This window comes from Sceloporus occidentalis, unplaced genomic scaffold (assembly GCF_023333645.1).
Source record: "Sceloporus occidentalis isolate IW3139 unplaced genomic scaffold, rSceOcc1.0.p SCAF_8, whole genome shotgun sequence".
Lineage (NCBI taxonomy): Eukaryota > Metazoa > Chordata > Lepidosauria > Squamata > Phrynosomatidae > Sceloporus > Sceloporus occidentalis.
In genome coordinates this window covers 17,931,377-17,943,428 of record NW_028316988.1, presented here as the reverse complement: position 1 = coordinate 17,943,428, position 12,052 = coordinate 17,931,377, and the positions used below count along the sequence as shown (strand labels likewise).

Here is a 12,052-nt window from a genome sequence, read left to right as displayed (position 1 = left end):
CACCCATGTAAGTGTGAATAAATAAGAATTCTGCCCCCCAATTAAATCTGTCTTCATCCCCAAATTTGTAGAGAGAAAGAGAGAGACAGATTGAACATCTTTTGCCCTTGAACTCCTATTTGCTGTGTTCACACTCCCTTGGTTACTGCCTGCACCTTTTCTTTGGATGCCTAAATTCGTGTTTCTAAAAGCTCAGTTGACATTTCAAGTTACTGCAAAACTATCAGTTTGGAAAATGACTGATAATTTTATTTTAGAGGCACAGAATTCTTGCTTGGAGGGCAGTGTGCACACTTTGTTCCCCCTGCCTTGGCCTGGTAGCTGCATCTCTGGTTGTAACTCTGGAAAGGTATTAGGACTACCCTCCAAAGTTTGGAAGAACCCATATGGTGTTGTGGTTTGAGTGTTCGACTAGGACACTGGGTTCAAATCCCTGCTCATTCATGGAAACTGTGTGGTTGACCTCGGGCAAGTCATACTCTCTCAGCTTCAGAGGACAACAAATGAAAACTCCTTCTGAACAAATAATGCCAAAAAACAACAGGATCAGCAGAAGTCATAAATGACTTAAAGGCATTCAGCAACAAACCAGGGTTGGTAGTGCTCTTTCTCCTTTGAACTGTATGCAATAAGACAAAGCAAGGAAATGCTGTATTTGAAAAACCCAGTCATGAAGGTGCAGCAAGAAGCATAGCCGTCTCTCGGAGCTGCCCAGCCATAATGCTGCAATCAAAATGCTAAAACGGTCTGGACTTCTAATTAGCTAATTAGAACTCTTAGACTTCCTTGTTCCCAGAGGCTCCAGTCGCATCGCCTTAATGTTTCTAACTGGATGCACATCATAGCTTTCTAATAGCCTTCGGCCATAAGATGGCCGCCCCAAGTCAAGGGGCTTTGCACTGTTTCCAGAGACTTCCTAGGTTTGTGGCTTCTTCAGATTCCAGTGCTATTTTTTTTCATGAGGGTGGGGAGGATAAATGCTCAAAGGGAGCATCTGGATCCCCTCGACTCTCTGTCCACGCTGTTAGATCGGAGAAAAGAATTATGATGGTGAGTCTCAAAGCTTACCACTTTCCAAAGGGAGCCGATCCAATCCATTTTGGCTGATTAAAAACACCCTGCTTTTAACGATTACAAATTCCCTCATCATGCAGCTCTGAATAGAAATAATTGAACTGGTCCAAGAGAGAGGCAGAGCTGCTGGCCAAAATGTTTTTGCCCTGTGTCATTTGGTAGGAATACCAGGGATGGGGGGCATGGCTCCTGTATGGGATCATCAGCACAGGGCTCCTTGGAAGCTTTGTCAGATCCCCAAACGCCACCCCCTAACTACTTGTCCCAATCTAATAAATCAGCATGCTTATTTATCATGTTTTTGATCACAGGAGCTCAATGCAACAGCAACAGGCATGAGGTTTTATTCCATTTTAAAATATCATCTAGTTCAATGTTTCCCAAACTTTGGTCCTCCAGATGTTTTGGACTTTAGTGCAAAACATCTTGAGGACCAAAGTTTGGGAAACACTGGTTTAGTCCAACATCCTGCTGTGCAGAACTCTATAATGCTGTGATTTTACCCTTGTAGCAGTCCAGTGAGGTGTGTTATGGTAAGATATCACAACTGGTCCAAGGTTGCCCAATGAGCTTTATAACTATAAAGCAAGGATTTGAACTCAGGTTCCTTTTGGCAAAAGACCAGCATTCCATCTGTTGCACTGCGCTGGCTTCAATCCTTTCTCTGTCATGGGGAGGTTGTAGGGTAGGTTAGGGTTAGAATAGCTTTGCTGCTGCTTCTTTTTACCTTCAGGGGGAGATGGATCCCTTCTCTGCCTTTCCCTGCAGGCTGTTTGTGGCGGTACATCCGGGCCAGCATGTCCCTCTCCGGCTACTTGCCTCCGCTCTGTGATCCCAAAGACGGACACCTCCTGATGGATGGCGGTTACATCAACAATCTCCCAGGTATCGTTGCAGCTGTCCTTTCGTACAATCTGTTTGCCTGTTGTTTTGCAGCTTGATCTTTAGATTAGAATTTCTCTTGCATTTGTGCTTGCCAAGGTATCCTTTGGATATTGGACTATGGCAAGGAAACAAGGGGTGGGCATCAGACTGCAAAAAAGACCGAACTTTTAAATGGAACTTGGGCTAACCTGCTAAACAGTCAACTTCTTAGGAGTTGGATCCAGATGTCATTTATAGAGAGAGATGATTAGATTCAAGTTAGTCATGACCTGATGATTTCAACGAGTTGAACTCTGTGACTAAATCCTAATCAAACCAATTACTCCTTCCACATCAAGCTACTGGCTAATAGAGCATTTGAATATTTGTGGCGGTAATGAAAAAGCTTGGATAAGTTACTTTTTGAACTGTAACTCCTGGGGTTCCCCAGCAGGCAATATGATTGACCGAGACCATGCTGGTTGGGAGTTGTAGCCCACAAAAGAAACTTTTCCAAACTTTGGGATTGTCATAATCATGATCCTGCCCATCTCCCAAGGAACTGAAGGTGGTATGATCGGCCATTGTTCTCTTCCTTTCTGTCTTCCTCCATTCTCATACTTCTAGGTTTATAGTAATACCCTCATTGGATGGTGTAGATGATGAGAGAATGTGATATGAATCTGATAGCAGAATGTGGATCTGGACGTGTGTCACCTTGCTTCTTTCCTCACATTTTAACTCATTATTTGCCAACCTGGCACCCTTCCCACACAGCTCTACTGGCTGGAGATGATAGCAGTTGTCTTCCAACACATGTTTGTGGGTTGTCAGGTTGGAAGAAAGCTGGTACAACTGCTATACCACACTGCCCTGTGAATTAGGTGAGCTTTAGGCCTGGGCTGATTACATTCTCACTATGCCCTATCAAAATACATTCCAGGATGGTGTTCCTCCCTCCTCACAACCACCCTGTGAGATAGGAGAGGCTGAGAAAGGGATTGGGAATGGTCCAGAGTTGACTGAGTGGAAATGTGGAGCTGGGTTTTTCCTACTCCTAATCCAGTTGTACATCATCATGACTCTCAACTTTGTTATAGTTAAGAGGAATCAATAAGTGGCAGTGCCAGATTGTGCTGTCTCTCTTTGAAATGTAAGCTTAAATGTATGCAGGAGAAGGCCTTTAAACCTTGCTGAGAAGCTCTCAGCCCACCGCGCTGCTTTCCATCACCAGCTGCAATCTGAAATGGCACACTTGTCACGATGCTGTTTTGTTGGCCTCCTTCACTTGCTGTTCCTCTTGTCTTCTCACCCTCGCCTCCCTGAGGGACACTGAGTCACTCTTTCTCTGCAAAGGCCCTTTTATTTTATCTGAAGAAATGCTTTTCAATGTTTGGGTTTAAAAAGCAAATTACGGGAACAGGGAGGGCCGATAAATTACTGGGGCATATAAATTACCCTAATTCTGCTGAGAGGGAAAGAATTTCCGAGAGAGCATTTTGGAAGGTGAAATGACCCTCTCTTTGGAGCAATGCCACCAAATGTCAGACATGGAAGATGAGTGGCAGACACCCTGCCAAAAAAGAATTGCCTCATGCCAGGCCGTATTGCAATGCTGTGGCAGACTCTTCTTTGTTATCCCAACAGCGGACGTTGCAAGGTCCATGGGAGCGAAAGTGGTCATCGCCATCGATGTGGGCAGCAGGGATGAGACCAACCTCACCAATTATGGTGATGCCCTCTCTGGATGGTGGCTGCTGTGGAAGCGGTGGAACCCTCTGGTAGAGAAAGTGAAGGTATACCTCATGATCCTTGAAAGTTACTGGCCTGGTCACTTCCGGGGGGCCGCATAAGCATACCAAAGAACTGGAAACATTCATAAAGCAGAGTTCTTTTTCAAAGTTATCACTGTTCTCCTGATGAATAGGAGAAATATGCATGGTCAAATAAGGCTAGCAGGTTTTTTTCTTGAGCTACAAATATTGGACAACAACATATTTTCAAGGGTGCATTGTACAGTGGTCCCTCCACATTCGCTGGAGTTAGGGATGAAGGACTCCTATGAATGTGGAAAAACCATAAATTAAAAAAAAAACCCGACTCTTATTTTACCTAGGTTCTCCACCACAATTCTATGGTCAACTTCTGGTAGAGTTGCACTGGAAAACTCAGAGATTCATAGAGAACATATTTATCAAAACGACAAATAATCAAATCCGCAAAAGTCAAACCCGCAAATGTGGAGGGCCAGCCGTAGTTACAAAGACTCTTGGAAGCATCCGTTGTCAAGGCGGCAGAGTAAACAGAGCTTGGAGAAGTTACTTTTTTGGACACCAGCTCTCAGAATTGCAACTTTACAAGCTCTGAAAACCAGACCATATTTACAGTTCCTTTTGACCTCCTGTCACCACATTGGTCTTAAACATGAAAGACATAGAGAGGTTGGATTGGAAAGGAAGCACTCAGTGGAAAAGGCCAGGCATGGTTCTAAGCCTAAGTGTATTTTTATCCCTTGGATAAGCGTGACCCTGTCTACATAACACCACCCAATTTCAGGCCTATTTTAACTGTGGAGGCTTCCAGCCCAGTCTTCTCTGAGAATATCTAACATGCAATTCTCAACATACTGACTAAACAGTTTGCAGGGTGCTCACTAAACTGATTTTCAGGGTAAGGCTGCAGCTGTTGGAGGCACTTGGGAACAGCCATCCCCCTGTTTTTCTCGTTAACACCACTGTTGCTTTTTGCCTTTGGTAGGTCCTGAACATGGCTGAGATCCAGACCAGGCTTGCCTACGTGTGCTGTGTCCGGCAGTTGGAGATGGTCAAGAGCAGTGACTACTGCGAATACATCCGGCCACCCATTGACCGCTATGGCACTCTGGACTTTGGAAAGTTCGATGAAATCTGTGTGAGTGGCAGGTGTAGGAAAGAAGAAACAGATGGGTTTGTTATGAAGTGTGTTCATAAGCTTCAGATTCTATCCTCAGTACAAGATTTCAGCATTTCCCCATCAACCAGGGGAGCTGAAAAAATGTTAATTCTTAAACAGTGGCAACAATTAAGTCTAGTTGAACTGAGCGAAAGGCCAACCATGTGGATTCTATCCACCTACTAACTTGTAAGAGGTAGGGTCAGAGTTCTGGATCCTCTTCCAATGTGCCTTTGGCAAATGAACCCAGCCCAGCTACTGCTACTGAACATGTCCTCTTCTCTTTTCAGGAAGTAGGCTATCAACATGGGAGGACAGTATTTAATGTCTGGTGCAGGAGTGGAGTCCTGGATAAGATGCTGAAGGACAGGCAGGAGCTCTGTAAATCCAAACCTTCATGTGTGAGTATCCCAATGGTGGAGGAGGCTGTGGAGTCTTGAAAGTAAACAATAGACCTCATACTGGAGGAGCAAGTCACAACAGACCTCAAGTGACACCCCCTTCACTTTCACTGTTGTGCCTCTTCATGATGTCCGTTGACTGTCTGACCAGGGCTGGGGAGCCATTGACATTTCAGAGGCTTTGGACTACAAGTCACACCAGCCTTGCCCCACCATGGCCAGTGGTGGAGAATTGTGGAAGTTCTCCAAAATCACTGGAGGTTTGGCCAACCTGACTGTCTAAGCTTGGCTACCCATTAGCCAAATCATGGGGAAAGGCAGTGTTTTTTTGGAAAGCATTCCACTCTTTGTGGAAGCCTCACTCTTGTTTCAGACAAACTCTCAGCCACCATTCAGTTCAGACTTCAGCTAAGACCCATCTCATATATTCTTGGCCAGGTCACTGGGCAGGAAGGAAGCAAGAAAAGAGAGGTGTCAGAAAGAGAAAGAAAAGAGGTGGTCCCATTTTTTGTGAAGGATGCAACAAGGATCGTAGTCTTCCAAGGTCTCATTGGGGAGCAGAGCAGACCCGTAACCCCAAGCACTTTTCCACCCCTCTATAGGGTATGTTTCCCTTCATAGACACCAAGATTCTCTACCTCTTTTGAAAAGAAGAGCCTCAAACCTGGGCTGTAACATCTGTTCAGCCAGAAGAGATGGCACTCCGGCCTGCACCCTGATTATAATGTACTTTCGCTTGGATTTTCATTAAAAGCTACTGTCTTGGTTTGATAAGCTGGGTAGAAAGAAATTATTAAGTGGTAAAGTAAATATCCCTTTACTCTGTGGTCTGCAGTGTCTTAAGAGGCTAAGAGCTATTACGTGGGAGGGGGCATTATACAACATGAAAATCCCAACTGTCTGCTGCAGACTCTCAACAGCAGCCCGAGTGTAAGATCCTCAGCACTTGAGAAAGATGTTAGGACTTTCAGTTCCCAAAGGGAAGATAGCGTGTACTTGACATATTTTGAGAGCATCTGGCTTTGCCCACTGTGAAGAGATCGGTTTCATGCAGTCTCTGGGATCATGGTAATATATTGGGATGGATGGGGAAAAGATTGTGAAGTGATGTTGAGCTGCAGGTTACTTAGGGTGTTGCATGGGTCAGGAGTACCATACATGTGGAGCAAACATTAGCAGCGTAGGATGTCACCTATCTGGAGTGAGTTGAATCAAGGAAAAAAAGGAGCTTCATAGCCAGTCAATCTGTATTCCTGACAGCTAGAAAACCCATGGAGCTGCCCTTCAGGTTTCTGAGATTCTAGCAGGTGTTTCTCCATGGCTTTCAAACCTTTTATTTTCAGCCATGAAAACTAGAAGCATGCTATTTTAAAAAAAACCCCACACAGAATAGAGCTGAGAAGTTGAAGACTAGTGTTTTGCAACTCTTTCTGCACAGAAAAAGCTAATCCAGACTTGATTCCTGCAGAACCGCAGCATAACATTAGCCCTTTTGTCACTGTATATAATGTGAATCTCTGAAAAATATGGTTGCCCAAACTTCTAGAGCCTCTTTCTTTTTTAGATATATGCAGATTGAATACTAGCAACTGGCAATATCTGCTATTCTGCCTCTGTGTCTCATCAGAATGTGTCCAGAATTTGCCATTTGAAGCACCGTATTTTGGAGTGTAATATAGAGATTACATGCCTGTCTAAAAGAGAGGAAAGACTGTCATATTTTATGGCAAACTGAGCTGAGTGCTTTTCAGCTTAGATAAATAAGTCTTGGTGAGCCAGTAGGATTGCATCTGTAACTATTTTTAAGACCTTTGGCTAACACCCTGTAATACATTCTCCGTTCTCTGCGGTGTTGTTCAGTAAATTCTCTTTGCAGTCTCTCAGATGGGAAAATGAGCAGAAACTGGGATTCCTGTTTTCTTTTTAAACAAACACTACAAGCCAGTGGCTTCTAATGCAAAACACACTTGCCTCACATCAATTTCATCACCTGAGTATCCATGGCAAAGCATGAGACTACACTGTAATAGACAGCACTTGAATTGTATATGATTCTTCCTGTGCGGCATCACACACTTTGTGCAGCTATAAGCAGTTTTACCACCCCGAGGAATAAAGTTATGCCTCATTACATTACTGTCGAAGTACAATGCAAAAAATCCTGGGAAATGGAATTAATTATAAGTAACCTGCTATTTGTAACTACAGGTTGAGTCTCCCTTACCCCGAAATTCGAAAGGCTCCAAAATCCAAAACCTTTTTCATGGGTGACTGAGATAGTGGCACTTTTGCCTTCTGACAGTTCCATGTATACAAACTTCCTTTCATGCACTAAACTATTACAAATATTGTGCATAAAATTACCTGAAGGGCTATGTGTATAAAGTCTATATGAAACATAAGAATTTCATGTATAGACTTCGGTCCTCTCTCCAAGATACCTCATTATGTTTATGCAAATATTCAAAAATCAGGAAACAAAAACAGTTCTGGTCCTAAGCAGTTCAGATATGAGATATTCAGATTTTAGTTACCTTGCTGTTTGACCTTAAGCATCAATGTTTCCCTTCAAGTAGTAGCCATAGTAGGGATATCTCTATCCTAACCCCGCCTCACCCATTCCCTTGCACACTGACCAACAGTACAAAAGAGTCTAGTTTGGCCTTCTGAGCGTGTGGCTTAGGCAGGGTAAGCTAGCTAGCTGGTGGCAGAGGTAAGATTTCATTGTGTGTATTTGTTGTGCAAGCTGTTTGCTCCCATGCTGCACCAGCAATCCCCTGTTGGCTGCCTTTGGTTTTTTTTTAATCCCCAACTCGACATCAAGTCTTTGATTTGCATCAGGAACAAACATAAGAGACATACAAGCCCGTGGCAATGATGTAACTGTGCATCCTTCTCTTTTTTTCTCTTGCAGCTTGTGACTTGCCCCACAACATCCTTCACTGACTTAGCTGAAATAGTCTCCCGGATTGAGCCAGTCAAGCCCGTTGTGGTGGATGGTGAGTAGTCTCGCCTTTTGTTGCGCCACCTTCCCTTGGCAATTCTCTCCCAAGGCTTTGATTCTTCTCAGCGTCGATCTCCAACATCCGCTTTTACTCCTGTCCACTGACAAAGTTGCCTTCCTTTGTAGGGTGCCACGTGGCTCACTTATTTTTACCATCTGGCACTGTTTGCTCTGCAAGCGTGTTTTGGAATGAGGCATTTCACACCAGCGGCTAATATGTTACAAAAAAGGTTCATATATGCTTCATTAGGGATTTTTCACTCCTAGTCCTTAGTGAGCGTTTAACATTGGAGGCAGACCTGGTCTGTAATGAAAATTGTGAGCTGCCTTGAGTCCCAATTTTGATCCCAATGAGACAGGGTTGTTGTTGTTTAAAAAATGTAAATCCCTCCGTGTGGCTCTGTGTGGAAGCCAGTAACATGAACCCATGCAAAATGGGACTAGGAGTAACTCTTAGTGTAACACAGAGTCCATACTCTTTCTCTGTTGCAGGCTGCCAGCAACCTCAAGCATCCATTTTAGGGATGACTTTGGAAGAAATTCAAATTGCAGTCTGGCAGAGTTAAAACTTCCAGTGCCAGATAGGACAAATATGTCAGCAAATTGAGAACCTGATGTCAGAGTAGACCTGTTCATCCCTGCCAAAAGAACCACAAAGAGTTGAGAGAAAAGTTCTCCTTTTGATTAAAACACAGATTCCCATGAGCAAAATGTGCTATCAGAGTAGACTGTTAAAAAGCTTTGAACTTCCCTTTCGCCCTCTCTGATGTTTGCTGGCTTTTGCGACAGTCTTTCTCCCTAAACCTTGTTCTTTTTCAGATGAATCCGACTATCAGACAGAGTATGAAGAGGAGGTTCTTGGCAGCCAAAAGGATGACTACGTAGATTTTCTGAGCAGCCAGACTGGAGAGGACTCTGACTCCGTAAGACCTCCCTTGAGCCCTGCTGGGTTCAGGTGTCTGCCTTTAAGGCAGTGGGTATGGGTGGCCCAGTGAGAAAAGGATGTGACAGGAGAGCGTGGTTTGCCAAAAGAGTCCCTAAGCATCACAGTTTGTCCAGAATCTATCTGTTTATTCCCCTGTGAAGTTGGAAGTATTCTGCTTGTGCTTAAGGCCAGCTTCTGATCTTAGAACAGCCTAGGAGTGAGATCAGGAGATGGAAACACCAGGACTTTGCTCAGATGCAAGCAATCAGTCTCTTTTATTGTGTACTTACAGTCTATAGACCCACTGCAACCTGAATAATTACAAACAGATGTTAATATTTTCTGTTACATTAACTCATTTTTTATTGCAGCCTGCCACAGGAAGCACTGACACTCCACCTTTGACAGTACACAAAAAGTTTATGAAATATCTGGAATCCAAGGCTGGCGGTGTTGTAGGAATAAACAAGGGAAAGAGTTTGGGCAATCTTGTGGGCTGGGAGAGAGGTGACCACAGAGGATGCAATGAAATAATTGAATGAAGCACTGTTAAGGTTATTTCTCTCTCATCCATGAGATTGCTCAGATCTTTATCAAGGGTACCTTTACAACCATCAGTCCCTGAAATCTGAGTGATTTTTTAAAAATGAAATATGCAGTTTCTGTTGTTGTTGTTTACCATCAGTGTTACAGTCAGAAGGGAACTCAAAAAATTAACTGAAAGGATTGTAAAATGATTTCTTCATTACAGTTTAAATTTTGCATCTCTAAGCTTGAGCCTAGAGGGTGGAGCCAAACAAGGCACTTGGAAATTGCTAATGCAACTGCACACCCAAACACACCAAGCCTAGCTGACTGAACCCTCTTGCTCTCCTCTTGCTCCCAGCAGGATCAAGAAGTCCGGCTCCGGAAACGTAACAGCGTTAACATCCAGGACAGCCAGCAAGCAGCATGACAGACCTGCACTAATCTGCTCTGTGACTCTGCAGTGGCCTCAGTCTGTCGCACATGGACATGTGTGCTCTTGCGCTCTCTTGTATTCTAGCCATTACAAACTTCCCTGGTTGAGATGCAGCGGTGTCTTTTTTGTCCTGGCTTTATTGGCAAAACCAGGATTGGCAAGGAATCACTGACTAGGGCAGAATATAGGCTGCAGGCTGTATGCAGCCCCTGCAGTGCTGTTTCTGTAACCTCCTACGAGTCATTTTTACCATGTTTTCAGCCCCTCCTCCCAGGCCATTTTAAAGGCCTTTTTTAAAAAACTGGAAGTTAAAACTATTCCAGAGTGCCTTAAAACATTGTAAAAAATACCCCCAATATCCCCTAGAAGGTATTGGGGGCATATTAAAGTTCAATGAGGTACGTGATACACGGGTACAGCCCCTCAAGTCTCTTAGGAAGTGAATGCTGCCCCAACCTCCCACGGTCGGCCATCGTGGACTATGGTGATGCTCCCCCAAATCCGTCATTCCTTTGGACACAACTCTCCAGAAAACCTTCCATGATGTGGCTCAACCTGAGTGGATTCCAGGGGGGCTCTGGTTACTTTCAGGCCGGGAGTTAGCAATGCATTTCTTCTTTGTTCCCTGAGCATGAAGACACCAGCTGGGGGATAAAGCTGCTTGTATATATATATGTGCGTGCATTCGTGTGTGTGTATTTAGGGATAGGGGTAAGGGCGGCAGATTTTAGCACTCCCATTCTGTCTCTCCCGAATTTATTTTGCTCACGCCCTGGCATTTGCAACGGGGGAACGCAAGGTTCTGCCGGCAATTAGCAGGAAGCTTGAATGTTAACATGTAAACGAAATCGGGATGTTCTGTGCTCGCGTCCAACGTAGTGTGTGATAACGCAGCCATCTGTCGGGAGCCGACTTGCCCGGTGGTGGTGACGGCAGCGGCCGGCAGCAGCTCCAGCTCCTTTGCCAGAATCTGTCTGCTGAAATGACTTTGTTGGATTGCCTCCCTGCTTGCTCGCTCGCTCTCCGCAGCAGGCTGGTCTGGAGGAATGTGTCCCTCGTGCCTTTCCGAAACTCATTTGAGGCCTCGGCTTGTCCGATTGTTTCCACTTCAGCAAGTACTCAGAGGGGGATTGGTCCTAGAAGGCTGTCCAGATAATCCGTTCTTCTCCGTTACAATGTTGGTCTCTCTCGTCATGTGAAAAATAATAAAATCTAGAAACCAAACCTGCTCTGTGCCATTGTCCTCATTTATTTGTGTAGTTTCATGTGCCCCTGCTTAGACCCTGAGAGCCAGCATGGTGTAGTAATGTGAGCATTGTGTAGTTGACCCTCCGTAGCCACAGATTCAACCATTCACCACTTGAAAAAATAAAATAAAAAATGCAAACCTTTATTGTGCCATTTTATATAAGGTACATCATTTTACTATGCGACTTGAGCATCCACAGATTTTGGTATTTAGAAGGAGTTCTGAAACCAAACTCCAGCAGATACCAAGGGCCTGCTGTATTTGTTATCTGCATTTTTACCCTACCTTCCCTCTGGTTAAATTATGGAACCAACTGCAAAGGGCAATATTCTGCCCCTTCCTCTCTCTTTTGCTGAGTTAAATAAGAGCAAATTACTGTTGCACATTGAACTCAGTTTGCAGCAATTGGAATAGACTGAGGAAGAAAGGGGAAAGTGGATGGAGGAGAGGGGAAATGGAACATTTTAAAAGCAGCTGAAAAAGTGAAGTGACAGATTAATCAGGACTGCCAAATCAAGATAGATGGGGGATATGTGATATCGGGAAGAAATGATACTCCACATTTTGACTTCAAGGGTTCTTTCATTTGGTTGCATAGCCCCTAATGTCATTAAAATCAATTGTGATCAGGGCCAGCGGAGGA

The 12,052-nt window shown here is 44.3% G+C and overlaps 1 protein-coding gene across 3 annotated transcripts in view; it reads left to right on the top strand.

Annotated features, from left to right (window-relative positions):
• Positions 1-11,445, top strand: part of PNPLA7 (patatin like domain 7, lysophospholipase) — an 83,981-nt gene extending 72,536 nt beyond the window's left edge. Inside the window, exons 29-35 of one of the 3 annotated variants that reach the window (XM_089535045.1) lie at positions 1,843-1,959; positions 3,586-3,734; positions 4,696-4,848; positions 5,160-5,270; positions 8,185-8,269; positions 9,094-9,197; positions 10,086-11,445. In XM_089535045.1, the coding sequence (XP_089391171.1) occupies positions 1,843-1,959; positions 3,586-3,734; positions 4,696-4,848; positions 5,160-5,270; positions 8,185-8,269; positions 9,094-9,197; positions 10,086-10,154 (788 nt within the window). In that variant the 3' untranslated portion in view covers positions 10,155-11,445. The remainder of the gene's footprint in view (positions 1-1,842; positions 1,960-3,585; positions 3,735-4,695; positions 4,849-5,159; positions 5,271-8,184; positions 8,270-9,093; positions 9,198-10,085) is intronic. The other 2 variants (XM_089535046.1, XM_089535047.1) reach the window with 2 other exon arrangements.
• The last annotated feature ends 607 nt before the right edge of the window (positions 11,446-12,052 follow it).